A 27084-nucleotide genomic window follows, 5' to 3' on the forward strand; every position below is an offset into this window, starting at 1 on the left:
ACTCGAGGCGCAAGTTTGGGAGCGAGGCTGGCGAGGGAAAGAGAAAGTACGATACGCTACGCTATCTTTATTGTCATTGTCCCGTGCAGGACAATGAAATTGAAAAACCACATAAAACTACATAAAACTGCTACAAAACTACATAAAACGTTCAAAACCCCCTAAAAACTCTGAAACCCCATTCGAAAATACACCATACTATAGAGACCCCCTTATGCTGCATTTAGCACCAGAATTGCATTTGCGTAGAAACTGTTTTTCAGGCGTCGAGTCCTGGCCTTTATAACCCTGTACCTTCTTCCAGAAGGCAGAAGCTGAAAGAGATCATTTCCGGGGTGCGCACTATCCTGCACTATCTCTGCAGCTTTCTTATGACACCTGGAAGCATAGATTTGATCCATGGTGGGAAGAGTGCACCCAATTATTCTCTCCGCAGTCTTTACAACCCTGGACAGCACTGTTTTTTCCCTGACTGTGCAGCTCCCAAACCACACGCACAGACCATAAGTTAATACACTCTCCACAGTACAATGGTAAAATGCCATCAACAGCTCCTTTGAGAGATTGTTTTTGCGGAGGATTCTCAGAAAATATAACCTCTGCTGTGCTCTCTTCATCAGGTCTTTGCTGTTTTCTCCCCAGGTTAGGTCGTCTCTCAACTCCATTCCCAGAAATCAAAACACCGAGACCTGTTCCACGCACTTCCCCTCAATAATGAGTGGCTGAATATTCAATTTACATTTCCTTAAGTCCACAATGATCTCTTTTGTTTTCTTTAAGGAGTAAGTTGTTTTGTTTTCTTTAAGTTAAGGAGTAAGTTGTTTTTCCTGCACCACTCCCCCAACTGCTCAACTTCTCCATATATATTTCCTCCATATTTATATACTGTACAAGTTTATTTGCTTCTCCTCCTATTCTACTAAATCTGAACTATTTTGGCCACGCAGCTATTTTTACGTTTTTTTGGTCTCGCAGCGCCCTCTAGTGCCCAGGCCCCGAAGTCGAAACTCTCCTTTCTTTATAGTCAGCTGATTTCCCAGAAATGGCTCTTTTATAACTGACTCATTGACTTTAAAAAAAACTGCTCTTGCCCGGAGAAAGAACTTCCGGGCTAATTCTAGACTACTCTCCTCGCCCTTTTTTGACAGCTGCTCATCGGACACCTTATTAGGAATCGATGAGTTTTTAGAAACCTGTGACCCAAGAAATAAATTTCATGCCCTTTCAATTCAAATCTTACTTTGTGTAGGATGTATGATTTTTTTAAAAAAAAATGTTTTAAGTTTGGCTGTTAATAAAATCTCCTTTTATTATTCTACTATTATCATGAGGTTTTATTATTGTATTGTTGGTTTTCATTGAATAATAATAATAATAATAATAATAATAATAATAATAATAATAATAATTTTTTTTAAAAAAAACTGTATATCTCTGAAACACTGGGGCTCCAATCCCCAATTATTTAGCCTTTTCCAATCGTGCACTCAATTAGTGATCCCAGACATTGGAGCAGTGCAACTTCCCTCCTCCTCCTCCTCCTCCTCCTCCTCCTTCTTCTTCTTCTTCTTCTTCTTCTTCTTCTTCAATTTATCTCCAGCCTTTCTTGCAAGGAGATAGAATAGCATACACAGTCTGCACCCCACCCCCAATTTTATCCTCCTAACAACCTTGCAGTGAGACCACCTAACATCGGTCTTGAAAGACCTACACTGGCTCCCAGTACGTTTCCGAGCACAATTCCAAGTGTTGGTGCTGACCTTTAAAGTCCTAAACGGCCTCAGTCCAGTATACCTGAAGGAGCGTCTCCAGCCCCATCGTTCAGCCCGGACACGGAGGTCCAGCACCAAGGGCCAGTGGGGGGGGGAGCTCTGCCATCCTCACAGACGCTGGGCTTTTAGCTACACTGGCCGGTGGTGGGTCTTCAGGGTTTTAGTCAGGGCACCTATTGCAGTCCTACCTAGAAATGCCAGGATTGAACCCAGAACCCTCTGCATGCAATGCAGGTGCTTTGTTGCTGAGCCACGCCCCTTCCTCTTATAACTTAAGGTGACATTCAGACTTTTGGGGATTTTTATTTATGCATTGAGAAGTTACCACATTTATCTACATCTAAGAAATTAACAAATCACAGTGCAATGTGAGAAAAGAAGTGGAAACACCGTAAAATAAAATAAAAAGCAGTTCATCATGAACGAAACCCAGTAACTATTATCTAAAAGAAGAATCACTGTTTGTGGGAGAAGGGCAAAAATTTAGCCTGGCTGCTAGATTTAGTCCAGTACAGTGGTACCTCTGGTTATGAACGCTTCTGGTTACGCACGCTGTGGGTTACGAGCGTGTTTTTACATGAGTAGAATGTGTCCTTTTATTTAAAAAGCATCTCTGGGTTATTTGTGGGGCCTGCCTGGTGTTTTTACGAGAGTAGAATGTGTGCTTTTATTTAAAATACACCTCTGGGTTATCTGTGGGGCATAGGAATTCGTTCATTTTTTATTTTTTCAAAATACAGTCCGGCCCCCACAAGGTCTGAGGGACAGTGGACCGGCCCCCTGCTGAAAAAGTTTGCTGACCCCTGCTCTAGACATTGTTTATTTACAGAAATACAAGGAGACCATACTGGAAAGAAGGTGGTTTCTGAAAACAGGGAGAAGAGACACAAATCCTGCGTCAGATTCCCGAATCCTACGCTGTTTTGACCAACTCCAGCGAAGTGCTTTCAGCCCCTGGTGATTTTGCAAAAACGCCCACCTCGTGTCTTGTCCTTCCTCCAAAAAAAGTCCAAAGGGGGTCACATTCCAAAGGCTGGTCCCATCAAGGGACAGCCGGTCCGTTTTGCTAAGACTCTGACAGCCCTGCTGGTTGCTTCACAATCCTAACCACACCTTTTCAATCCAGTTAAGACTGAGGCTCTGTTGGTGTGTGGTTCCCTAGACGAGATGGCTGGGAGGTCACCTGCTCTTGATGGGGTTACGCTTTCTCTGAAGGAGCTGGTTCGTAGCTTGGGGGTAATCCTGGATCCTTTGCTGTCGCTCGAAGCTCAGATGGCCTGGAGTGCCTTCCATCAGCTTTGGCTGGTAGTCCAGCTACACCCCTAACTGGACAGGAATAGCCAATCTACTGTTGTCTATGCTCTGGTAACCTCAGGGTTAGATTACTGCAATGCGTTATACGTAGGGCTGCCTCTGAAAACTTCAGCTGGTGCAGAATTCAGTGGCCAGGTTGCTCACTGGAGCAAGACACTTTGAGCATATTACATCGATCCTGGTATGACTGCACTGGCTACCAATTAGTTTCCGGGCCTAATTCCAAGTGCTGGCTTTGACCTATAAAGCCTTAAATGGCTCAGGACCGCAACACCTCAAGGGCCGCCTCTTTCCCTATGAACCTAACCAGACCCTGAGATCATCTTCTGAGGCCCTCTTTTGTGTGCCACCACCCCGAGAGGTTTGGAGGTGGCAACACGTGAACAGGGCCTTCTCTGCAGTGGCTCCCCATCTGTGGAATGCTCTCCCCAGGAAAATTCACCTGGCGCCTTCATTATACACCATTAGGTGCCAGGCAAAAACGTTCCTTTTTAACTAGGCCTTTGGCTGACCTGATCGACATCCTGTACCCTTTTAAAATGCGGGTCTTTTTTGCGGTGTGTGTGTGTTATTGGGTTTGATTTTATATATTGTGATCTTTTATGTGAACCATCCTAAGACCTCCGGGTATAGGGCGGTATATAAATTCAATAAATAATAATAATACTCAAAGAAGTAAGCCCCACACAGTTACACCTCCTGGAGTCTATTTATACTGTTTTATGTGAGCGCACTTCTCTGATGTGAAGTGAGGGCAGCATATTGACTGAAACGCTTTCCATGCGCTTTCAGGGATTCTCCCCAATGTGAGTTCTTTGATGGGAAGCGAGTTGCTCGCACCGACCAAACTGCTTCCCGCATGCCAGGCACTTATAAGGCTTCTCCCCCGTGTGGATCCGCCTGTGCCGAAGGAGGTGCGACGTGTTGCGAAAGCTTTTCCCGCAATCTGCGCATTTGTACGGCCTCTCCCCCGTGTGGGTTCTCTGATGGGAAGTGAGGTTTATCCTCCGGCCAAATTTCTTCCCGCACTCGGAGCATCTGTACGGCTTCTCCCCCGTGTGGACTCTCTGGTGCAGAGTGAGGTCCGACTTGGCCGTGAAGTTCATCCCGCAGTCGGAGCAACCGTACGGCTTCTCCCCCGTGTGGATTCTCTGATGTCTCATAAGGCTGGACTTGACGCAGAAGCTCATGCTGCAGTCTGAGCATTTGTACGGCTTCTCTCCCGTGTGGGTTTTCTGGTGGTACGCGAGGCTGGTGCTCGAACTGAAGCTCTTCCCGCACTCCAGGCATATGTACGGCTTCTCCCCAGTGTGGATTCTCTGATGTCTTATAAGGTGCGTGCTCCAGTTGAAGCTCTTCCGACACTCTGTGCATTTGTAAGGTTTCTCCCCTCTGTGTATTATCTGATGTCTAATCAGATTCGTGCTCCAGTTGAAGCTCTTTCCGCACTCCAGACACGTATATGGCTTCTCCCCCGTGTGAGTTCGCCGGTGTCCCTCCAGGTTTAATTCACTACTGAAGGTGATCTCACATTTAGGGCACTTATACTCTCTCTTCCCACTGTTTTTCTCATTTTGAACTGGGATCATAGAAGGATCCCCATCATGATCACCCCACCAATTCTCCACTGCGTTTCCCTCCTCTGTCGCCGGGCAATTTTGAGCTTCAGTTTTCTCGGTCATCTCCAGACGCTCGTCTCTTTTTGCTGATACTTCCCAAGGTTCCACCTCATCCTCACTCTCCTGCGTATTGTTACCTGCGATAAATAAGGGAAGGAAAAGTGAATTTAAGTGAGTGATGGAACCTTCAGGTCAAGGAACGAAAATGCACTGCTGCAGTGAATGTCTGAAAATTGGTTCAAATCTAACTACAGTGGTACCTCGGGTTACAGACACTTCAGGTTACAAACACTTCAGGTTACAGACTCCGCTAACCCGTAAGTAGTACCTCGGGTTAAGAACTTTACCTCAGGATGAGAACAGAAATCGTGTGGCGGCAGCAGGAGGCCCCATTAGCTAAAGTGGTGCTTCAGGTTAAGAACAGTTTCAGGTTAAGAACGGACCTCCGGAACGAATCAAGTTCTTAACCCGAGGTACCACTGTAATGGCTCTTTCTCCAACCAGAAGGACATAAGAATAGTCTGGGATCAGGCCAAAGACCCATCTAGTCCGGTGATTAACATTGGCTCCCAGTATGTTTCCGAGCACAATTCAAAGTGTTGGTGCTGACTTTTAAATGGTCTCGGCCCAGTATACCTGAATGGGCGTCTCCATCCCCGTCATTCAACGTGGACACTAAGCTCCAGCTCCCTGGGTCTTCTGGCGGTTCCCTCATTGTGAGAAGGGAAGCTACAGGGAACCAGGCAGAGGGACTCCACAGTAATAGTAGTAGTAGTAGTAGTAGTGGTAAGGTAAAGGGTAAAGGGACCCCTGACCATTAGGTCCAGTCGTGACTGACTCTGAGGTTGCGGCGCTCATCTCGCTTTATTGGCCGAGGGAGCCGGCGTACAGCTTCCGGGTCATGTGGCCAGCATAAGTAAGCCGCTTCTGGCGAACCAGAGCAGCGTACGGAAACGCCGTTTACCTTCCTGCCGGAGTGGTACCTATTTATCTACTTGCACTTTGACGTGCTTTCGAACTGCTAGGTTGGCAGGAGCTGGGACCGAGCAACAGGAGCTCATTCCGTCACGGGGATTCGAACCACAACCTTCTGATTGGCAAGTCCTAGGCTCTGTGGTTTAACCCACAGCGCCACCCGCATCCCAGTAGTAATAGTAGTAAAAAATTATTTCAATGCTGCCCATCTGAGTGGGTTTCCCCAGCCACACTGGGCAGCTTCCGTGAAATTATAAAAAGCAGATTTTATAATTTCTCAAATCAAAGATTAAAAACTTCCCTATACAGGGCTGCTTTCAGTTTTGTTCATTTCCTGGAGGACATTCCACGGGGCATTCTCCCTGTGAAGCACCCTCCTATCAGATGTCAAACAAGTATTTGACTTTTAGAAGACATCAGAAGGCCGCCCTGTACAGGGAAGTTTTTAAAGGTTGAGGATTTCTGTGTTTTTATATTTTGCTGGAAGCCAACCCAGTCAGATGGTGGGCATATAATAATAAAATTATGTTATTCTTTGAAGGAGAACTACTTGAAAATGATTTACAGATGGTATTTAACTCTTAAGTAGGCTTGCCAAGATGTAGAAGACTTTATCAGATAAGTGCTGGAGATGCAAAAAGGTTGAGGGAATGTTCTCTATTCTGCTCTGGTCAGACCTCACCTGGAGTACTGTGTCCAGTTCTGGGCACCACAATTCAAGAAGGACACTGACAAACTGGAATGTGTCCAGAGGAGGGCAACCAAAATGGTCAAAGGCCTGGAAACGATGCCTTATGAGGAACGGCTAAGGGAGCTGGGCATGTTTAGCCTGGAGAAGAGGAGGTTAAGGGGTGGTATGATAGCCATGTTCAAATATATAAAAGGATGTCACATAGAGGAGGGAGAAAGGTTGTTTTCTGCTGCTCCAGAGAAGCGGACACGGAGCAATGGATCCAAACTACAAGAAAGAAGATTCCACCTAAACATTAGGAAGAACTTCCTGACAGTAAGAGCTGTTTGACAGTGGAATTTGCTGCCAAGGAGTGTGGTGGAGTCTCCTACTTTGGAGGTCTTTAAGCAGAGGCTTGACAACCATATGTCAAGAGTGCTCTGATGGTGTTTCCTGCTTGGCAGGGGGTTGGACTCGATGGCCCTTGTGGTCTCTTCCAACTCTATGATTCTATGATTCTATGATTCTTTTATATGTGGTGGGCTTGTAAAAGATAAAAGAGTATTGGGAAATAATCCACAATGAATTGAAAAAAATGTTTAAAGTACTTTTCAAAAAAAAACCAACCACACAGACTCCTTTTTGTTGGGGATAATTCAGACTGAAATTCCCAGGTATCAAAAAAAGTTTTTTATGTGTGCTACTACTGTGGTCCATGTTTTGTTTGCCCAAAAATGGAAAATGAGCGAGGTCCCAACCAAAGAAGAATGGCAACTTAAGCTGATGGAATGTGCGCAGCTTGCAGACTTAATATATAGAATAAGAGAACAAGAAGAACATACGTTCTTATATACTGAATATATGGGGGGGAATTGTGTACACCTGAAAACATCGGCAGCATTAAGATAAATTCGACAGTGTAAATAAGTTTTGATGGATGCAATAATGGAATAGTGAATGGTTTAGTTTTTGTAAAATATGCAGGGATTTATGATATGTGATATGAACCATGGAAAAAGAAGGGAAGTCAATGATATTATAAGGATGTTTAAATGAGTATTTTAAATCGTAATACAGATAAAAAATTACACACACACTCTTAAAGTCATGCTGCACACCCCCCAAAAGAAGTTCTCAAAGCAATTAAGCTGGAATCAATTAGCAAATTTGACAGTAGAGACTGGGAGAGGCTAGCTCAAAACAGGAAGTTGCTACCACTTTTATTTATTTTATTTACACCAATTTATCAGTGGCGGACGCTGTTCAGAAGGGGATCTCTTGCAGACGGATTAGATCTTGTAATTCACCTTGTAAATCATCTCTAGGTAGACTTGAGGCAGACCCATGCCTGAAACCTTGGAGAGATACTGCCACTTTTTTCAGTGCTGAGAAAAATGGACCACCTGGTAAGCTTCCTAGGCTCTTATTTGAGCATTTTGTCACATAGAACAATGAGGACTAGGACCTTGAAAGGAAGCTCAGGGGTAGAGAGTCTGCTTTGCATGTAAAAGATACAAGGCAGTTTCCTATGTGTAGCAGCCAGTTGACGATAAAAGATAAAAGCTCAGCAAAATAACACAAACCCAAAGAGTTCAGGAAAAACCTTACCCATCAGACTGGTTTCCTCTTTCTTCTCTGGATAAAACTCCCCATCGAGCTGCCGCTGGGAATTTCGGAACGAAGGCACCTCTTTCCTGGGGAAAGTCACGGCTGCCTCCAGGAGCCGCCCCGACACCTGAAATGCCAGCAGGCAAGAATGTAAGAAAAGTCTGACCTCCAGATCAGGCCCAAGCCTCTCACAGTGGCCAACCCAATGTATAAGGGACTTTTTGATGTTTGACCTTTTACTGTGTTTTTAATATCCTGTTGGAAGTCGCCCAGAGTGTCTGGGGAAACCCAGCCAGATGGGCAGGGTATAAATAACAAAATTATTATTATTAATATTATTATTATTATTATTATTATTATTATTATTATTATTATTATTAATATTATTATTATTCCCGATAAGTCCAAAGCAGGGTCCAAGCACAACAGTCTCTCCCCCTGTGATTTCCAGAAGCATTTAAGGATACTGAGAGAGTATCTTGGGAAAGTGATGGGCATCTTTTATTTTTTTAAGGAGCAGAAACATCTTTCACCAAAAGATGGAAGCGATCACCCCCCAACATTTGACATTCATTTTCCATTAGTGGTTCTCAAACTTTTTTTTCTCCAGGCCACACGTTCAGAATAAAAATTTGCTTGCACCACACCGATTGTCTTATTGATAGGAAATACACAGGTAAGCAATGACAAACAGCTCCTAGCAGTGCTTCTTTTACAACACAGAGCACTAATACTTTATAATGATGGGACATTCGGAAAGTATAGAAAAATGCAGCTACATAAGAACAGGAATCATTCTCAAAATATAATTCTAAATGAGCCTCTTACACATGTATCTCCCCTTGCTTTTGTTTTATTATGTATTTAATGCTTTCATTTTGTATTTTTATGTTGTGAGCCACCTTGTGCTCTTCAGATAAAGGATGGTGTACAAATTTAATTACCGTATTTTTCACCCTATAGGACGCACTTTTTCCCCTCCAAAAATGATGGGGAAATGTGTGTGCGTCCTGTGGGGCAAATGCAGGCTTCAGGAAGCTCTCCGCAAGCCGTGGGAGCCCGGTGCGAAGTCGTGTCGGTCTCCCAAGGCTTCCGGAGAGCTGCCTGCATCCCGAAGCCTGCGCCTGGGGGGGAAATAATTTTTTTTTTCTTTATTTCCCCCCAAAAAAACTAGGTGCACCCTATGGGGCGAAAAATAATATTAATGATCATCATCATCATCATCCAGGTTCCCAGAGCTTGGTTTGCCCTCCAGAGGTTCTGGATGCCAATTCCCCCTCTGCCTCCTTATTTGTCATGACAGCAGGCGCTGATGGGAGCTGGAATGCAACACCGGCCCTAGACTGCAAGAAAACCTCCCCCCAGATGCCACTGCCAACACATTCTCCCCCAAGGAGGCTGGGAAAGTCTTGTCTGGGTGACTTCCCTTAAAAGAGGACGGACTTCCGTCTGGAAGGAATGCAGCAAGAGGACAGGAGTGGGGGTCTGGATCCAGCACTGCGTTTGACAGATGGGCGGAGCCATCCACTTGTCAATCACCTGATGTCACATAACCCATCTCTGTCTGTGCCATCCACCAGCTGATTGTGAGGGTGTGTGCTGGTCTCTTTGGTCCACCTGCCTCTTACCTGCATCAGGTGTTGAGAAGGTGGGTGCCAAGAAGAAGAAGAACAATTTATTTATATCCCGCCCATGTGGCTGGGTTTCCCCCAACAGAATTAAAAGCACAACAGAACATCAAACATTAAAAACTTCCCTAAAAAGGACTGCCTTCAGATGTCTTCTAAAAACCAGATAGGTGTTTATTTCCTTGACATCTGATGGGAGGGCATTCCACAGGGCGGGAACCACCACCACGAAGGCCCTCTGCCTGGTTCCCTGTAGCTTGGCTTCTCACAGGGAGGGAACTGCCAGAAGGCCCTTGGTGGTGGACCTCAGTGTCCGGGCTGACTGGTGGGGGTGGAGACGCTCCTTCAGGTATACTGGACCGAGGCCTCAGGAGGCTAAATGGGGAGGCCTGTTGGTCCTAGCTAAGTTTTCACCACTTGCGAATGGAAGAACAGGACTCAACCCTTAGGAACCTCCAGGATGATACCCTCTTACCTCTTCCTCTCCCTGCCTGTTGTCCTCTGCCTGGCCCTGGAGAAAACCTTCCGCCAGGGCCACTGCCTCAGCACTGGTCTCCGGCCCACAATCTCTGACCCAGTTCTCCATCTCCGGGGGCAGGACAGCCAGGAACTGCTCCAGGATCACCAGGTCCAAGATCTGGGTCTTGTTGTGTCTCTCTGGCTTCAGCCACTGATGGCAAAGGTGGCGGAGTCGGCGGCAAACCTCTCTGGGTCCCTCAGCCTCCTGGTAGCAGAAATGCCTGAACCTCCAGCAACGTACATCCAAAGAAAGGGCTTTTTGGTCCGGCATCTTCTGCAGACTCCTTTCCCAGAATTCCCCTCTGGTCCCAGACTGGGTGGCAAGGCAGCTTAAATCCGGATCAGGGCTGGCAAAGTCCTGTTCTTCCATCCGTGATCTAGCACAGCACCCAGCGAGAACAGAATGGTCTTCCTTGCTCTGTTGTTACTTTCTCTCTGTATGAATTTTCAAATTAGGATTCCAGTCCAGCAAAGGTGAGCAAGGTCCGTCTGAGACCACCCGATGGGAAGGTAGTTTCAGCAAAAGGGAATTGCAGCTAGCTACTCGGGTTTCTTCTTCTGCAAAAACAGACAGGTAAATCACCAAAATTCAGAGGGACACAATATATGGGTTAGTGTGTAGAGGGGAAGCAGGAACTCTTCCTCCGCGTAAGGGGCACAGATAAAAACTTTTTATCTCATTCACAGCTATGTACAATGTCAAACACAGCAACTCTAGCAGTGCCCCATCCCTAACAATTTGTGTGTTTAATTGCGGTTATCGGATTTTAACGGGGCTTTTTATAGAAAAAAATACTTTACTGACCATAAAAAACAACAACAGATATACAGTGGTACCCCGCAAGACGAACGCCTCGCAAGACGGAAAACCCGCTAGACGAAAGGGTTTTCTGTTTTGGAGGCGCTTCGCAAAACGAATTTCCCTATGGGCTTCCTTCGCAAGACGAAAGCCCATAGGGAAATCTCCGGGACAGCGGGGAAGCGCAGCGCTTCTTCCCCACTGTCCTCGGACCTCCTCCGAAGGCTGGCGGTGGGGCGGAAAGCCCTTCTCCCCGTGCCAGCCTTCGGAAGGCTCCTCCGAAGGCTGGCGGTGGGGCAGAAAGCCCTTCTCCCCACGCCAGCCAGCCTTCGGATGGCTGTCCTGAAGACTTGCGGTGGGAGGAGGGTTTTCCTTCCCACCGCCAACATTCAGAATGCTGTTCTGAATGTTGGCGGTGGGGAGGAAAAACCCTCCTCCCACCGCAAGCCCCGGGAACAGAGGAGAAGCGCTGCGCCCCTTCCCCTCTGTTCCCGTACCTGTCCTGAAGGCTTGCGGTGGGGAGAAAAGCCCTTCTCCGCACCGCCAGCCTGGCAAGCGGTTTCCATAGGAACGCATTAATTGATTTTCAATGCATTCCTATGGGAAACCGTGCTTCGCAAGACGAAAAACTCGCAAGAAGAAAAAACTTGCGGAACGAATTAATTTCGTCTTGCGAGTCACCACTGTACAAAAATAAACATCTTTACTGTACCTTTTGCTTATAGATATATATTCAAAAATGGCTCACCCCCACAGAGCTATACTTTTCAACTCTCTCCATACGCAGCTGCTTCCACACATTAAAAAAGTGAATGATCCTCTCTAACTCCAGCTATTCCTGATTTTCTTTTTACAGAGCAGGTGAAGACACTCCATTTGTATAGTTCTTTGCGGTTTTGTTTTTCTTTAACATAGCTGCTAATTAAATCAGGCGTGGCTGCTTCTAGATTTTCCTCATCATACAACCATAGAATCGTTGAGTTGGAAGGGACCCCCACGGTCATCTAGTCTAACCCCCTGCAATGCAGGGATCTCAGCTAAAGCATCAATGGCATACGACCATCCAACCTCTGCTTACAAACCATCAAGGAAGGAGAGTCTACAATCTCCCGAGGGAGACTGTTCCACTGTTGAACAGCTCTTATATCTAGCATAATTATATCTAGTATAACTGGTTTACAGGTTCTCTCCCAGGCTCTCGCCTTGCATCCACATTCAAATGGAACAATAGTCCCAAACTCTATCCCCAGGAATACGCTGCCTCCTTTTCCTGGATTAGCAAAGAGAAGTGCATTCACACGTTACACTTGTCGATTTGTGAAGCTCTCCAGCATTTCTGCTACCAGGAGACTAAGGGACCCAGAGAGGTTTGCAGAGACGGGCAACACATCTACGGAGAGGCAACATCCCATTGCGTTCAACGAGCACATCATCCGTGCTTGCAACCGCAATGAGGGCCAATCCGACACGGGTACGGTCGTTCACACAAACGCTTGCTCACGTGCGCAGCCTGGACCCGTGTTCAGCGTAACGTGCGGACGAGCCTTTTGCATACCTGGGTGCACAAAACTGCAAAATCGTTGAGCGCAGCATGTGAACATTCCTGCAAAACAGGAGGTGCATTGGGGTGCTAGTCAGCAACCGCACCCCAAAATTCAGGGGCCTCCCCTGCCTTTTGTTCTCTCCGCTGACTGGGCACCTCCGAGCCGGTGCTCCAGCCTCGCTTCCTTTCCTTGCGCCTCCCGCCCAGGGCGGCCCCTGCTCGGCCGCGCACCCGCAAGGCGCTCCGCACTCCCGCCGGACCCTCCGGAGGCCGCCGCGTGGGAAAATCAAAGTACGCTTTCCCACGGGAGGGGGAGAGGAGGGGCACCGGAAGTGGACGTTCCCCTCGTCGGCGCGCCCCTTCCGGAAAGCCCCTCTAGAAACCGGGGCTCACTCGCTGTAACCCTTTGGTTGCAAGAGCGATGAAGTTGCGCTCTTTTCTTTCTTGCTTTCTTTCTGGTTCACTGAAAGAGGAGCGAATGACTCTGCTTCCTTGAAGGTTTTTAAGCTCAGGTCAGGTGGCCACCTGTCGGGGATGCTTTAGCTAAGGTTCGTTCATTGCAGGGGGTTGGACTGGATGACCCTCAGGGATCCCTTCCAACTCTAGCTCTGCAACTGCAGCCTTCTACTGATTAAAGTGCAGAGGGTTTGAGGACCGGGACATTTGCAGGGAAACCGAAATGCTTGTTTACTATTGTACTACCAACCTTACTGTACACTTGTGAAACATGGACCACTTACAATCTCCAGCTCCTTGAAAGATTTCATCAACTGTGTTTCCAAATTTTTTTACATACCACTTGGGAAGACAGGCGAAATAATCAAAATAAAAAAATTTCCTTCCAGTAGCACCTTAAAGACCAACTAAGTTAGTTCTTGGTATGAGCTTTCGTGTGCATGCACACTTCTTCAGATACACTGGAATCACCATGGAAGGCACCACATTGAGCCGCATGAAATGGAAGTCCATCAGCAGTGTATCTGAAGAAGTGTGCATGCACACGAAAGCTCATACCAAGAACTAACTTAGTTGGTCTTTAAGGTGCTACTGGAAGGAATTTTTTTATTTTGACTATGGCAGACCAACACGGCTACCTATCTGTAGGCGAAATAATGTCAGTGCACCCGTGTCGAAGCAATGATTCTTCAGCGTTAACTTTGTTGAACTGGTCATGTTGCGCGGATGCCTGATTATCATCTTCCAAAGCAACTACTCTATTCCAAACTTAAAAATGGAAAGTGTAATGTTGGTGGTCAACAAAAGAGGTGTAAAGACTCTCTCAAGGCAAATCTAAAAAAATGTAGTATAAACACTGACAACTGGGAAACACTGGCCTGAGAGCGCTCCAACCGGAGTACAGCCTTTACCAATGGTGTCATGGGCTTTGAAGAAGCTCGAACTCAGGACGAAAGGAAGGCACACTTGGCAAACCCTCACTGGGATCAACATCCGCCTGGAAACCTATGTCCCCACTGTGGAAGGACGTGTGGATCCAGAATTGGCCTCCACAGTCACTTACAGATACACTGTTAAGATTGTGTTCATGGAAGACAATCTTACTCGGCTACGAGTGATCGCAAAAGAAGACTATTCTATGGTTGTATGAATAAGGGCCAGATCCTTCCTCTGCTTTTAGTACAAAACTTCTCAGTCCTTCAAATATATGGCTGGACTCCCAGCTCCAGCATTCCCGCATGGTCATGCGTGGAATTTTTATATTGTTTCAATTCTATTGAAGTTTAATTCCTTTTAAACTATTGTATATGCTTTGGACATTCTGTATTTTATCTGTGCTGTTTAATGTGTGTAGGCCGCCATGAGTTCCAATCCAAGAAAAAACAGGATATAAGAATAAGAATAATGTTATTCATTTGGGTCACCAGCGATGACAATGACGACATGAAATCTATTTAAAATGGCTTTATTGATATAACCAACAAAACTATAACAGAACACTGCAAACAACAGGAATGAGACAGAGGCACAACACAACACTTAATATTACCCACTTAAATGAAGGACACAAAAGAATCAGAGCGGACAGACAACCCAGGGTTTCTTTTTTAAAAAAATTGGTACACGTCTGCCAAGCTAAAGGGGAAGGGGAAAAAGAATGAAAGTACATCATAAACATCCAGCACAAATCAGCGTGACAGAGAAGACGTATAGAGTCCCCTTGAGTTGACCCTGGACTTAATGAAGCACAGTGGACCAACACCAGCTGATGACATGGCTCCCCAAATCAACACAGACTGTGGAAACTTCACACTGGACTTCAAGCATCTGGCACTGTGTGCCTCCCCATTCTTCCTCCAGACTCTGGGTCCTTGGTTTCCAAATGAGATGCAAAAGCTGCTCTCATCAGAAAAGAGATTTGGGGAGCCATGTCATCAGCTGGTGTTGGTCCACTGTGCTTCATTAAGTCCAGGGTCAACGTAGCCGTCTACCAGGAGATTTTGGAGCACTTCATGCTTCCTTCCACAGACGAGCTTTATGGGGATGCTGATTTCATTTTCCAGTAGGACTTTGTCATCTGCCCACACTGCCAAAAGTACCAAAACCTGGTTCAATGGACATGGGATTACTGTGTTTGATTGACCAGCAAACCCGTCTGCCCTGAACCCCATAGAGAATCTACGGGGCATTGCCAAGAGACAGATGCGAGACATGAGACCGAGCAATGCAAAAGAGCTGAAGGTTGCTATTGAAGCTTCCTGGTCTTCCATAACACCTCAGCAGTGCCACAGGCTGATAGAATCCATGCCACGCCGCATTGAGGCAGTAATTGATGCAAAAGGGGCCCAAACCAAGTACTGAGTACGTGTGCATGCTTCTACTTCTCAGAGGTCCAATATTGTTCTATTTGCAGTCCTTGTTTTGCTGATTTCATTTAATATTCTAATTTTCTGAGATTGTTAATTTGGGGTTTTCATCAGCTGTACGCCATAAACATCACAATTATAACAAATAAAGGCTTGACATATCTTGCTTTGCATGTCATGAGTCTATCTCGTATATTAGTTTCACCTTTTAAGTTGAATTACTGAAATAAATGAACTTTTCCACAATATTCTAATTTTTTGAGTTTCACCTGTATATCGCGAATCATGATGTGTGTTTGTACGCTATACAAAAATCACAACGTGGATAAAACCGTGAAGCCAGCCAATGCATCTACCGAGCCCCATCCTTATTTCAGACATTGTGATATAGCAGTATATCGCAATGTTTAGCCAGTGATCTATCGCAGTGTTGAAAACCGGGTATCGCCCAGCCCTATTTGTAAGGTATCATCTTACAATATACAGTGGTATCTCAGCTGTCGAACGTAATCCATTCCAGAAGACCGTTCGACTTCCAAAACGTTCAACAACCGAGGCGCAATGGGCAGTCGGCTAATTCCATTGAGAAAACGAACAAATGCACCTCAAAAGCCGTTCAACTTCCGAGGCACGTTCAAAAACGGAAGCATTCACTTTTGTGTTTTCGGCATTTGAAAACCAAAACGTTTGGCTTCCAAAGCGTTCGACAACCTAGGTACCACTGTATCTTATATTTCTTGCTCACGTTCTCTCTATAGCTTGCGCGGTGATGGAGTTTCAACCACAGTTTGAGCATCTATTTTCTCACTCCCACCCTTTCTCCTGTTGTGAATTATCTGTCAGACAGTATAGTTTAGTTGGGCAGAAAAGCACTAGTCTATGTATATCTCCTTTCTCCTGGGAGTGAATCCCCTGACACGACCATCTGTGCTCTCTTGGGAGTTTTTTCCACAATCCAGGCATTTCTAGGATTCGCCAGAGTCTCCTCCACGTGGATTTTTTTGTGCTCTTTGAAGTGTGTGCTCCACCGGAAGCTCTTCCCACACACGGGGCATGTATATGGCTTCTCCCCAGTGTGGATTCTCTGATGTGTCTTGAGGTATGAAATCCCGATGAAGCTTTTCCCACAGTCTGAGCATGTAAAAGGTTTCTCCCCTGCATGCACTTTTAGGTGAATAGCATGGCTTCTTCGGTGACTGAAACTCTTCCCGCACAGGGAACACGTATACGGTTTCTCCCCTGTGTGGATTCTCTGATGAATAGTAAGGCTGGTGTTCCGACTGAAGCTCTTGCCACACTCTGAGCACTCGAACGGTCTTTCCTCTGTGTGCGTGACTTTATGGGAGCTCAGGCTTCGGCTGTGGGTGAAGCTCTTTCCACACAGTGAACATGAGTACGGTTTCTCCCCCGTGTGGATTCTCTGATGTGACCTCAGGTCTGTGCTCCGACTGAAGCTCTTGCCACACTCTGAACATCTAAATGGTTTCTCCACAGCGTGGTGCTGCAAAGTAAGGCTGGGACTGAGGCAATTTCCACACTCCGAGGAGTTGCAAGTTAGCCCCCTACTGTGTATAATTTGATGGGATGTCATGTTTTTCCTGTGTTTGAATTTTTTCCCACACTGCAAGCACGTGTAAGGCTTCTCCTCTGTGTGGGTTCTCCGATGAGAAGTAAGGTGTTCCCGCCGACTGAAGCTCTTCCCGCACTCCGAGCATTGAAACGGTTTCTCCCCTGTGTGGGTTCGTTTGTGTTCGTTAAGGTGCGATTTACTAATGCTTTTCCCACACACCTCACACTCAATCTTTTTCTTGCCTTCACTCCTTTCCTCTTGGGTTTTTGCCTCGTCAAAGTCAGCCTCCGGAAATGACGTTTTCGCACGGCACATTTCCCCTTGAATTGTTATTTCAGGGGAAAACATCCCTTCAAAAGCAGAAGATTTGTTCCTCCTTATCTCTTTTGCATTGCTCTCTGTTGTCCTTCTATGTACCTCCCCCTCTGTACATCGGGCCCTTTTAAAGCATGCTCCATGAGGCTTTTCCTCGTTCCGGCTCACCCAGGCGTCATCTGCTGGATTAGAAGGAGAACACTGGTAGGGTAATAATAAATAATAATAACAATAACAATAATAACAATAATAATAATAATTTATTATTTATACCCCGCCTATCTGGCTGAATTTCCCCAGCACCTCTGGGCGGCTCCCAACAGAATATTAAAAATACAATTAAAACATCAAACATTAAAAACTTCTCTAAACAGGGCTGCCTTCAGATGTCTTCTAAAAGTCAGATAGTTGTTTTTCTCTTCAACATCTGGTGGGAGGGTGTTCCACAGGGTGGGCGCCACCACCGAGAAGGCCCTCTGCCTGGTTCCCTGTAACTTGGCCTCTCGCAGTGAGGGAACCGCCAGAAGGCCCTCGGTGCTGGACCTCAGTGTCCGGGTAGAACAATGTGGGTGGAGACGCTCCTTCAGGTATACTGGCCATTTAGGGCTTTAAAGGTCAGCACCAACCCTTTGAATTGTGCTCAGAAACATACTAAAAAGTACAATTCTCCTGATGGAGAAATGGATCATCAAACTAGGAGCCAAACCCAATTATCTGCCAATCTTTTGAGGCCCATTTGGATTTCTGAATGAGTGCTCTGGTCTCCAATCCTTCCGGCCATTTTTCTCCCACCTCCCCCAGGAGAGGGAGAAACCAAGAAAGTGTGGGCACACATGCTTCACCTTCCCAAATGATGTAGTAAACCTCAGATCCAATGAAATTGACCTGAGCCTCGAAAAGCACATAGAGCTCCGAAAGGAAGTGGGGCAGAGCGTCGTACTTCTGACTTCCTCTTCCAGTTGAATGTACTTTTCAAAAAAGAAAAGGGGACCTGCTTTTAGCACCTAAGGACCAAGCGAGGGGCAGCGAGGGAAGGGGAGAGCTCAGGTGTTTTGTGGGTCCACGAGAAGGCCTTGTGGCCTAGAGAAAGAGGGGGCCAGATAGAGAGGCTTGGAGGACCAGATTTGGCCCCCGAGCTTCAGATTCTCCATCCGTTCCATACACAAAAGTGCTCCGCGATGGGATTTCTCTTGGCAGGTTCGCAAAGGACCTAGGCTTGAGTCCAAGGATGCTATCTATCTATCAAGGCTTTCGAAATTGACTTTATCAACCCAAGGGAAAGAAGGAGCCTTACCCAGAGAGGCCAGATTCCCATAATTCTCCACCATGACTTCCCATTGCAGGGCTCTTTGGCCCGGATCCAACAAGGCCCACTCCTCCTCCGTGAAATACACAGCCACCTCCTCAAACGTCACCGGAACCTGGAAGGAAAAGGAGACGATAAAAAACAGCTCCTCCTCAAGGGGTTGGACTACTAGATGGTCTCTTCCAACTCTATGATTCTGTCATCCCGCTTCCATAGATGGGCCTACAGAGGATTTCCCCCATGTGGCGCTTTGACACAAGCAAAGGAAAAGAGGGAGAGTCTCTTCAGCCTGCAGGGGAGGGGGAGGGGATGGAGCCAGTTGATTTGATCTGTCCAGCGATCCATCCTTTACCGGATCCGGCTGCAAAGAGGCTGCTTCTGATCCACCACAGAGAGGAGACGATTCCGTAGCCGTTCCTGGAGACTTTCCACCACCTGCAGTTCACACAAATGTGGTTGAAATCCTTGCTAAGAGTTTATGCATCTCGTCGACTTGCAAAACAACAACAACAACAACAACAACAATAATAAAATTATTTATACCCTGCCCTTCCCGGTTCAAAAACCGGGCTCAGGGTGGCTACCAACAAATTTAAAACACTTAATTATAAAAAGCAGCATAAAATACAGTATAAAAACATGAATAACAATAAATTCAAAAATCAATTTAGGGGAAATAAGCATTAGATAATCCCCAGGGCTAGCTGGCTGACACTGTTTGTTTCCTGGGCACAATTCGGTTTTGACACATTACACTGCTGTGGACAGTGACAAAGGAAGGGGGGGTGCGTTGAGTGCAGGCCGGCCCAGGTGTCATCACTGAGGCGGGTGACAAAAAGGCAAAAATATGTGTTTTTAAAATAAATAAATAAAAATTGGGCTCACGACACTTTTTTTTGAAAAAAGAACTCCTGAACTCACCACACCCCCTTCCTACACCACTGGTAGCTAGATTAGGCAGGGAATACTGGGTGCCACACTGCGGGGCCTGCAGCAGGCCTGAGCAACACATCTTTCCTCAGGGGGAGGCAGCGGGCAGACTGCCTGCAAGCTCCGTCTGCCCACCGCCTCAGCTGCCCTACAGTTGAGGGGGAGGCTGCAGAGAGGCTCCACGCAGCGCTCCCTGCCTTGGCTTGCCCCACCCCCTTGAACAGCTTGTCCCGCCCCTATGGGCAGCTCTCCTCACCCCCGGCTGCAGGACGCTGTACTGGGCACCCGAGCGGTTAGCTACGCCACTGGCTGTGGAAGCAGATTTACAGTGCAACTGCTTTTTAAGTATCCACTAGGATGAAGCATGCAAATTCCACTCAGCCAACTTTAATAAAATATGGGGGAGGGGGGCAGGTAAGCTCTGACCCCCATAACTGATCACAAGAAGTGGAGATCACACACAATTTGAACGGCAATGCCTGGCAACTTGAGGGGGGCCCAGCCCCCTCAAATATTTTTGGGGGGATGGGGGTGGGGAAAGGGATCTCGGCCCCAAGGGTTGGCTTTTATGAATCCATTCCTAACAGCAACACAGATGATGGGAGTTGTCCAACGACATCCGGAGAGCCCCAGGGTGGCAAAGCCTGCCGTGGAGATAGGCTTCGTGGCGGGATTCGAACCCTCCACCACTGCTTCTCGGTGCTTTCCTAGCCATTAACACGTTTCTTAGGGGAGACGTTGGAGAAAGGTGTCCCTCACGTAGTAATGACGAGGAACGTAAAACCAGCCCTGGGGGGATTTTGAGCCCAGCCAGCAGAGGGAGGCCAAGTGGCAAAATATCTGTTCCCGCCCTCACCTGGCATGGCAGCCCCTCCATCGCCCTCCTGCACGATCCACCTGAACAACAGCCTCCGCGTGGCATCCTCGGGCAATGTCTCCTCTGCCTCAGGGAACTCAGTAGCGACTTCTCCCAACAGTCCCTTTGCGTAAAACAGCAGCGAGAAACCCATAAGATAAGGGTGTGGGGGAATCTCAGGACAGGGAGCTGGCATGAATCCCAGCGAGACTCTTCCACAGGCCACGCCCATCCCCAACCTTCTCCCCAGGCAGGAAGAAAGGGGGAGCGGAGCAGAGCACTGTGATAGGAATTTTGAGGTCTTAGATATATGTTAAATGTTCATAAGTGTACCAACCAAGCATGCACATAGATCAGCACAGGAAGACCGACCTGGAACCATTTTTAATTCCCAAACTGTCCCAGACAGACCAAATGTTTTCTCTGCAAGGTCAAAGGAAAATCGAAAAGCCTCCCCATTGTCTTTTCATTCACAAATCCTGTCTTAAGGATATCTGTGTATGAATAGGGTGTGAGCCTGTGACCTGGCTCAGGAACTAAGTATTTATCATTACAAAAGACTGGCCAGGCTCCCCAGGTAATCCAATCAAGTGATCATTTATAGGTAACCTGCCAGACAGGAGATAAACAACAACAGGAGAAAAACAACATTCAAATTTCTGTTTAAGACCGCCTTTTCTGTGATGTCGGTATGATGTTTCTGGGGGTGGTCTTGATCTACAGGGTGGAAATTTCAAAAGTCCATATAAGGCCTTGCGCGGTATTGTTCTGGGTCCCTCCTCTCTCCTGCGGGTGAGGGGAGCACCCTGTTGCAACAGATCAATAAAGATCAGGCTTACTAGCTGCTTTGCTTCTCAATATTCTCTGGTTGGCCTCTGTTATTTTCTCCTACCAATAGGGAACCTATGTAAGGACTCTGTATGGGCTCTTGGATACCCCATAAGGGGAAAAGGGCAGGTTTTTGTTTACAACAGCACAATGAGTCTTTATTTTTATTTTTTAATTGCTTTGTGTCTGATTTTGCCCCTTACTAAAACTGGACGCTCTGAGCACCTTGAAAGCACCACGACAAAACTCTCTCTCACCTGCTCCTCCTCCTGCTTCCTGTCCTCTGCCCAACTCAGGAGGAAACCTTCGGCCAGGGCCACCGCCTGGGAACTGGTCTCTGCTCCACATTCCCTCACCCAGTTCTCCATCTCCGGGGGGAGGACAGCCAGGAACTGCTCCAAGATCACTAAATCCAGGATCTGAGCCTTGGTGTGTCGCTCCGGCTTCAGCCACTGACGGCAGAGATGGTGGAGTCGGCTGCAAACCTCTCGGGGTCCCTCGGCCTTCTGGTAGCAGAAGTGCCTGAAGCGTTGGCACTCAGCATGTGGGCTGATCCCCCTGCTGCTCACAGTCTTGACATTTTGGGGGGTTCTTCCTGTTTTGGGGGCAACCGTGTCTCTCCCTTCCATCGTCAGGCTGCGCTTCTCGGACCCCCAGCAGGGCTCGAAAAGCCTCATCAACCAGCCACCATCTTCCAAATAACCATAAGGATTTGTGGGAAAGGGGGACAAATTGGGCAAAGATAGGCCAGACTTTTTGCAGCACAACAGTTGCACACGCCGCCGCCCCCCTCCCAGAAGTCAGAAAGCATTAGCCGGTCAGCGTTGAGAACGAGGATTCTTCCTGCAAACAATTGAAATAAATACCGTAAATTAAGGTCTTATACAGTGGTACCTTGGGTTACATACGCTTCAGGTTACATACGCTTCAGGTTACAGACTCTGTTAACCCAGAAATAGTACTTTGGGTTAAGAACTTTGCTTCAGGATGAGAACAGAAATCATGCGGCAGCAGCAGGAGGCCCCATTAGCTAAAGTGGTGCTTCAGGTTAAGAACAGCTTTAGGTTAAGAACAGACCTCCGGAACAAATTAAGTACTTAACCCGAGGTACCACTGTATATATAATAAATGTTCATAAATGTACCAAGCAAACACATACATAAATATATAAACCACATGTCTGAAGCAGAACAGGAAAGCAGTCCTGGAGCCATTTTGGCTCCAAGACTGACCAAATGTTTTCTCTGCAAGGTCAAAGGAAAATGGAAAAGCCTCCCCATTGTCTTTTCATTCACAAATCCTGTCTTAAGGGTATGTCTGTGTATGAAGAGGGTGAGCCTGTGACCTGGCCCAGGAACTAAGTATTTATCATTACAAAAGACTGGCCAGGCTCCCCAGGGTATCCAATCAAGTAAGCATTAACAGATAACCTGCCAGACAGGAGTAAAACAATGACAGGAGATAAACAACACACTCAGATTTCTCTTGAGCTACACCCCTTTCTGTGATGTAGGTATGATGTGTCTGGGGTGCTCTTGGACTCCAAGGCGGGCAATTTAAAATGTCTATATAAGGGCGGACACACCTTGAATTATATACCCAGCACATGGAACCTTGCAAAAGGACAATACAAGTGGACTCTCCCTGCCCTGACCACAGCAAAAAGACTGATACTGATGAATTGGGGGGGAAGTTAAAATGTGGTTCCCTTCTATGATTGGATTGAAGACTTATACAAACTCGCAGCATACAAACAACTTGCATACAAACACAGACTTGTCATAGACAAATACAATGACATTTGGAATCCATTCTTACAAATACTGTCATAGGTTTAGATCTGGTGAAGCACAATAACAACTTTGCAAAGTATACAGTTTTGGGGGTTTTCCCTCTCCCCTCTTTGTTTTCCCTTCTGTTTCTCTTCTTCTTTCTCTCTCTTTTATTTACATCTCACCGTGTTTAGTGCACATATATTGATGTACTTTTAAAATTCTCAATAAAGATTTTTTTTAAAAAAGCGTTTACCACCGCAGTTTACTACAGCCCTCCAGTTAAATAGGAACACAGGAAAATGCTTTATTCGGAGCAGCCTGGCCACCTGCCCTGAATCGGAGGCAGACCACTGATCCACCCAGCTTGGCATTGCCCACACGGGCTGGCAGCTGCCCTCCAGAGTTTCAGACAGAGATGTTGGGGACAGAACCCCAGAATTTCTGCTCGACTAAGCCAGCTAAGGCACTTCCATTTCCAGCCTGCCTGCCTTTTGTCTCCCTTGCCCTCTCTGGCTCTTCTTCCAATGCCCGCTTCCCAATTTTTTTCTGCCTTGGGCTTCTCCTCCATCAACGCCCCAGTGCATCCCCCCCCCAAATGCACTTTGGACTCACCGGATCCCTGGATGGAGAGGGCAGGAGGTGGAGACCATCTGGGCAGCATCTGGGGGGACCTGCAAATAATAAGAATCAAAGCATCTTTAGAAGGAGGCGGGGCAGGATGTGACCCTTCCAGAGCCTCCTTCCAGGGCTCTCTAGGAACCCAGACACTCTTCCCCTTAACCCTTAGGCTGGATCCCTCTCTTTCAGCAATCCGTTTATTCTCATTTATGAATTGCTTCCTCTCCAAAAAAAGTAATTTTATTTTAAAAAGCTACTTTTCAAATTTATACATTTCATTAGTTTTACAATCCATTCGACATTTCAAAATTTGACTTCCTCCCCCCTCCTTCTGCGGTCCCCTAAATTTATTTCTTAATATCTTCCGCATATCCAAGTTCATTTAATTTGCTCATTTAATGATCTACTGTAAATATATACTCTTAGGAAACTGCAGGCTGTTACACTCATCCAGCTAATGTTTTTATCTGTTTACAATTTATCTGTAAATATTCAACAAACCCTTTACATTCTTTTATCTCAAAGTGATTTTGCAGCAAAAAACCAAAAAGCACACACTGAAACAAGTGAAATTCCCTATGTCAAAACTTGTCTCAAGGAGACAAGTAACTGTACCTATGCCTTCTAGACATCTGAAGACAAAGCTTTTTTTAAAAAATTATGTTTTATTGTGCTTTTAGACATGTTAGAAGCCACCCAGAGTGACTGGGGCAACCCTGGCAGATGAGCAGGGTATAAATGTTGTTGTTGTTGTTTTTAGTTGGAGGGTATGCAAGGGCAGCCATGGGGAGCCTTGGCTTCCCCAGAGGACCATGGGAGCTGCAAGGGCACAAAGGGTTTTGAAGAGTTTGTTGTCCTGTGTTGTGGGGAAAGGGAGTCATAATCCATATTATCTGGAGAGCACACCAGAGTGCGGGAAAATCCAGTCCAAAGTGCAGCAGAAGCAGACAACATGGATGCCTATGTGGGTGGCGCTGTGGTCTAAACCACTGAGCCTCTTGGGCTTGCCAATCAGAAGGTCAGCAGTTCGAATCCCCGCGATGGAGTGAGCTCCCGTTGCATTGTCCCAGCTCCTGCCAACCTAGCAGTTTGAAAGCACACCAGTGCAAGTAGATAAATAGGTACCACTCCGGCGGGAAGGTAAACGGCATTTCTGTGCGCTCTGGTTTCCATCATGGTGTCCAGAAGTGGTTCAGTCCTGCTGGCCACATAACCCAGAAAGTTGTTTGTGGACAAACACTGGCTCCCTCGGCCTGAAAGCGAGATGAGCGCCATAACCCCATAGACGCCTTTGACTGGACCTAACTGTCCAGGGGTCCTTTACGTTTTATGTGTCTGTGTTTAGAATGAGGAAGACTGGAGTCTGAATTTACCTTTAAAGTGAGGGGAAACTACAGTTTGAGGGAAGAGAATGTACTTTGAATGCAGGGGGCCTCTCACATTCATTCCCCAGCACCAACTCCAGAGATGTTTTCTGCCTCAAACCCTGGGCAGTCGCTGCCAGTCAGCGGAGACAATACTAAACTTAATGGAGCAATAGCCCGACATAGTAAAAGACAACTTTCTCCGTTGCTGTTCTGCTTGGTTCTAATAATAATTAAAAAATTGCTAGGCTTTCTTGTTGTTGTTCTCTTCTCTTATCTGGGGTTGAACTAAATGACCCTCAGGGTCTCTTCTACAATTCTAGGATTAATCAACAAGCAGGGAGAAAGAGGAGTATCACCTCTCTGCTCTTCTCTCCCTATTTTATTTGTAGTTATCTGTCATCAGGCGGACAGGAGTGTACATGCACACCCAAGCTAAGGCCGGGCGAGGGAACCAGCACCCGAGGGTGAGGAAGAGGCAAGTGGGTGACCCAGGTGGCCTGCCGAGGTTTGGCAACATCTAACGGGAGGGGTTTTTGGCAAGGAGAGTGGCTTTGGCGAGGAATAAAGAGCTGTGCGGCTGGGGTGGGGTTGGGGTTTGGAAGAGCTGCGGGCTAAAGCAAGCAGAGGCATAGCCCCAAACCGAAATGAAATTGGCTGGTTTATCACCTGTTTCCGGGTTTCTGCTTCTCTTCATGTTTCTGCTTAGCTGCATAGAATCGAATGAGTTGGGACACCGGAGGGTCATCCAGTCCAACCCTCTGAAATGCTGGAATCTCAGCCAAAGCATCTATGGCAGATGGCCAGCCAACCTCTGCTTAGAAACCTCCAAGGAAGGAGAGCCCATCACTTCCTGAGGGAGACCGTTCCATTGTCGAACAGCTCTTAATGTTGATGTTTTATCATGTTTTTAATATTCCTTTGGGAACAACAACAACAATAATAATAATAATAATAATAATAATAATAATAATTGTCATTATTATCTTACTGTCAGGAAGGATACTGACAGGATACTGTTGTTTTATGATCTTATTAATACAGTGGTACCTCGGGTTACAGACACTTCAGGTTACAGACGCTTCAGGTTACAGACTCCACTAACCCAGAAATATTACCTCGGGTTAAGAACTTTGCTTCAGGATGAGAACAGAAATCATGCGGCGGCAGCAGGAGGCCCCATTAGCTAAAGTGGTACCTCAGGTTAAGAACAGTTTCAGGTTAAGAATCGCCCTCCAGAACGAATTAAGTTGTTAACCTGAGGTACCACTATACAGTGGTACCTCGGTTTTCGAAAATCTCGGAAGCTGAACATTTTGGTTTTCAAACGCTAAAAACCCATAAGTACCGTATTTTTCCGTCTATAAGACTAGGATTTTTTCCTAAAAAATAATGTCCAAAATTTGGGGGCGTCTTATACATGGGGACCATCTCCCCCCATTTTCTTAAATCGGAGTCCTCCAAAATAGTCTTATACATGGGGGCATCTTATAGACAGAAAAATACGGTAAATGCTTCCATTTTCAAACGCACCTCCGAAGTTGAACGGCTTCTGCTGTTTTTCCATTTTCTCAGTTAAATTTGCAGGCCACCCTTTGCGCCTTGGTTTTCAAACGTTTCAGAAGTCGAACGGTCTTCCGGAACGGATTACGTTCAAAAACCAAGGTACCACTGTATGCTATATGAATCTGTAGTTGTAGAGTTGGAAGGGGCACCGGGGTCATCTAGTCCAACTCCGTGTAATGCCAGAATCTCAGCTATAGCATCCGGACAGGGAAGGGGAGTCTACCACCTCCCGAGGGAGAGTTCCACTGTCAACAGCTCTAACCGTTGGGCGCAGTTCTTCCTAACGCTTAGTTGGAAATTTAGAGATTTAATATTGCCTTCCCTTCTGCTGCTTTTACGCTTGTATTCTCTTACGTCTATTCAGTTTACATTTCTGTATAATGAAAGTGCAATAAAAATGTGGTGTTTCTTTTTTAAAAAAAAGAAAGCCGCAATAAAATCTATCGCAGCGCTAATATTTTCAAATGCCTGCGAAACAGACACACAGGCTGCATTCCAAGTTAGAGGGGAAATCTTTATTAACACAACACACAGACAATGGAACGCCACAAGCGAGACGATGCTATCAGGCATGGGACAGATAACTCTCGGGGTGGAGAGTTAAAATGAAGCGCACCAGGAACCGAGAGTCAGAAAGTCCAGCAAAATAAATAAATAAAAATATACACCGGCATCTGCCTTCAGACA

The 27084-nt window shown here is 46.4% G+C and overlaps 2 protein-coding genes across 2 annotated transcripts in view; both read right to left on the minus strand.

The window, feature by feature from the left end:
* Positions 1-2059: 2059 nt before the first annotated feature.
* The window catches only part of LOC308579753 (uncharacterized protein), a 35310-nt gene continuing 10285 nt past the window's right edge, over positions 2060-27084 (minus strand). The window contains exons 7-9 of the mRNA XM_081180687.1: positions 10062-10529; positions 7959-8085; positions 2060-4842 (exon numbers count right to left, since the gene is read on the minus strand). Coding sequence (XP_081036813.1) covers positions 3875-4842; positions 7959-8085; positions 10062-10529 — 1563 coding nt within the window. The 3' untranslated portion in view covers positions 2060-3874. The remainder of the gene's footprint in view (positions 4843-7958; positions 8086-10061; positions 10530-27084) is intronic.
* LOC308580577 (uncharacterized protein) lies at positions 14353-23577 on the minus strand. Its single transcript, XM_081182430.1, has 6 exons — positions 23462-23577; positions 21332-21917; positions 20247-20370; positions 18813-18895; positions 18449-18575; positions 14353-17336 (listed from the first exon to the last, which is right to left on the minus strand). Exons 2-6 carry the CDS (start codon positions 21749-21751, stop codon positions 16147-16149), a joined length of 1944 nt encoding a protein of 647 aa, XP_081038556.1. The 5' UTR covers positions 21752-21917; positions 23462-23577; the 3' UTR covers positions 14353-16146.

Source organism: Podarcis bocagei (assembly GCF_964188305.1).
Source record: "Podarcis bocagei genome assembly, chromosome: 2".
NCBI lineage: Eukaryota > Metazoa > Chordata > Lepidosauria > Squamata > Lacertidae > Podarcis > Podarcis bocagei.

What these genes read in the sequence shown, in the direction of transcription:
- LOC308580577 (XM_081182430.1), bottom strand. Translation starts at nt 21,751, where the DNA reads ATGAGGCTTTTCGAGCCCTGCTGGGGGTCCGAGAAGCGCAGCCTGACG. An exon ending in GGAAGCAGGAGGAGGAGCAG is followed by an intron (nt 20,371 to 21,331) that starts GTGAGAGAGAGT and finishes TTTTACGCAAAG; the next exon opens with GGACTGTTGGGAGAAGTCGC. An exon ending in TGGGAATCTGGCCTCTCTGG is followed by an intron (nt 17,337 to 18,448) that starts GTAAGGCTCCTT and finishes CTTCTAATCCAG; the next exon opens with CAGATGACGCCTGGGTGAGC.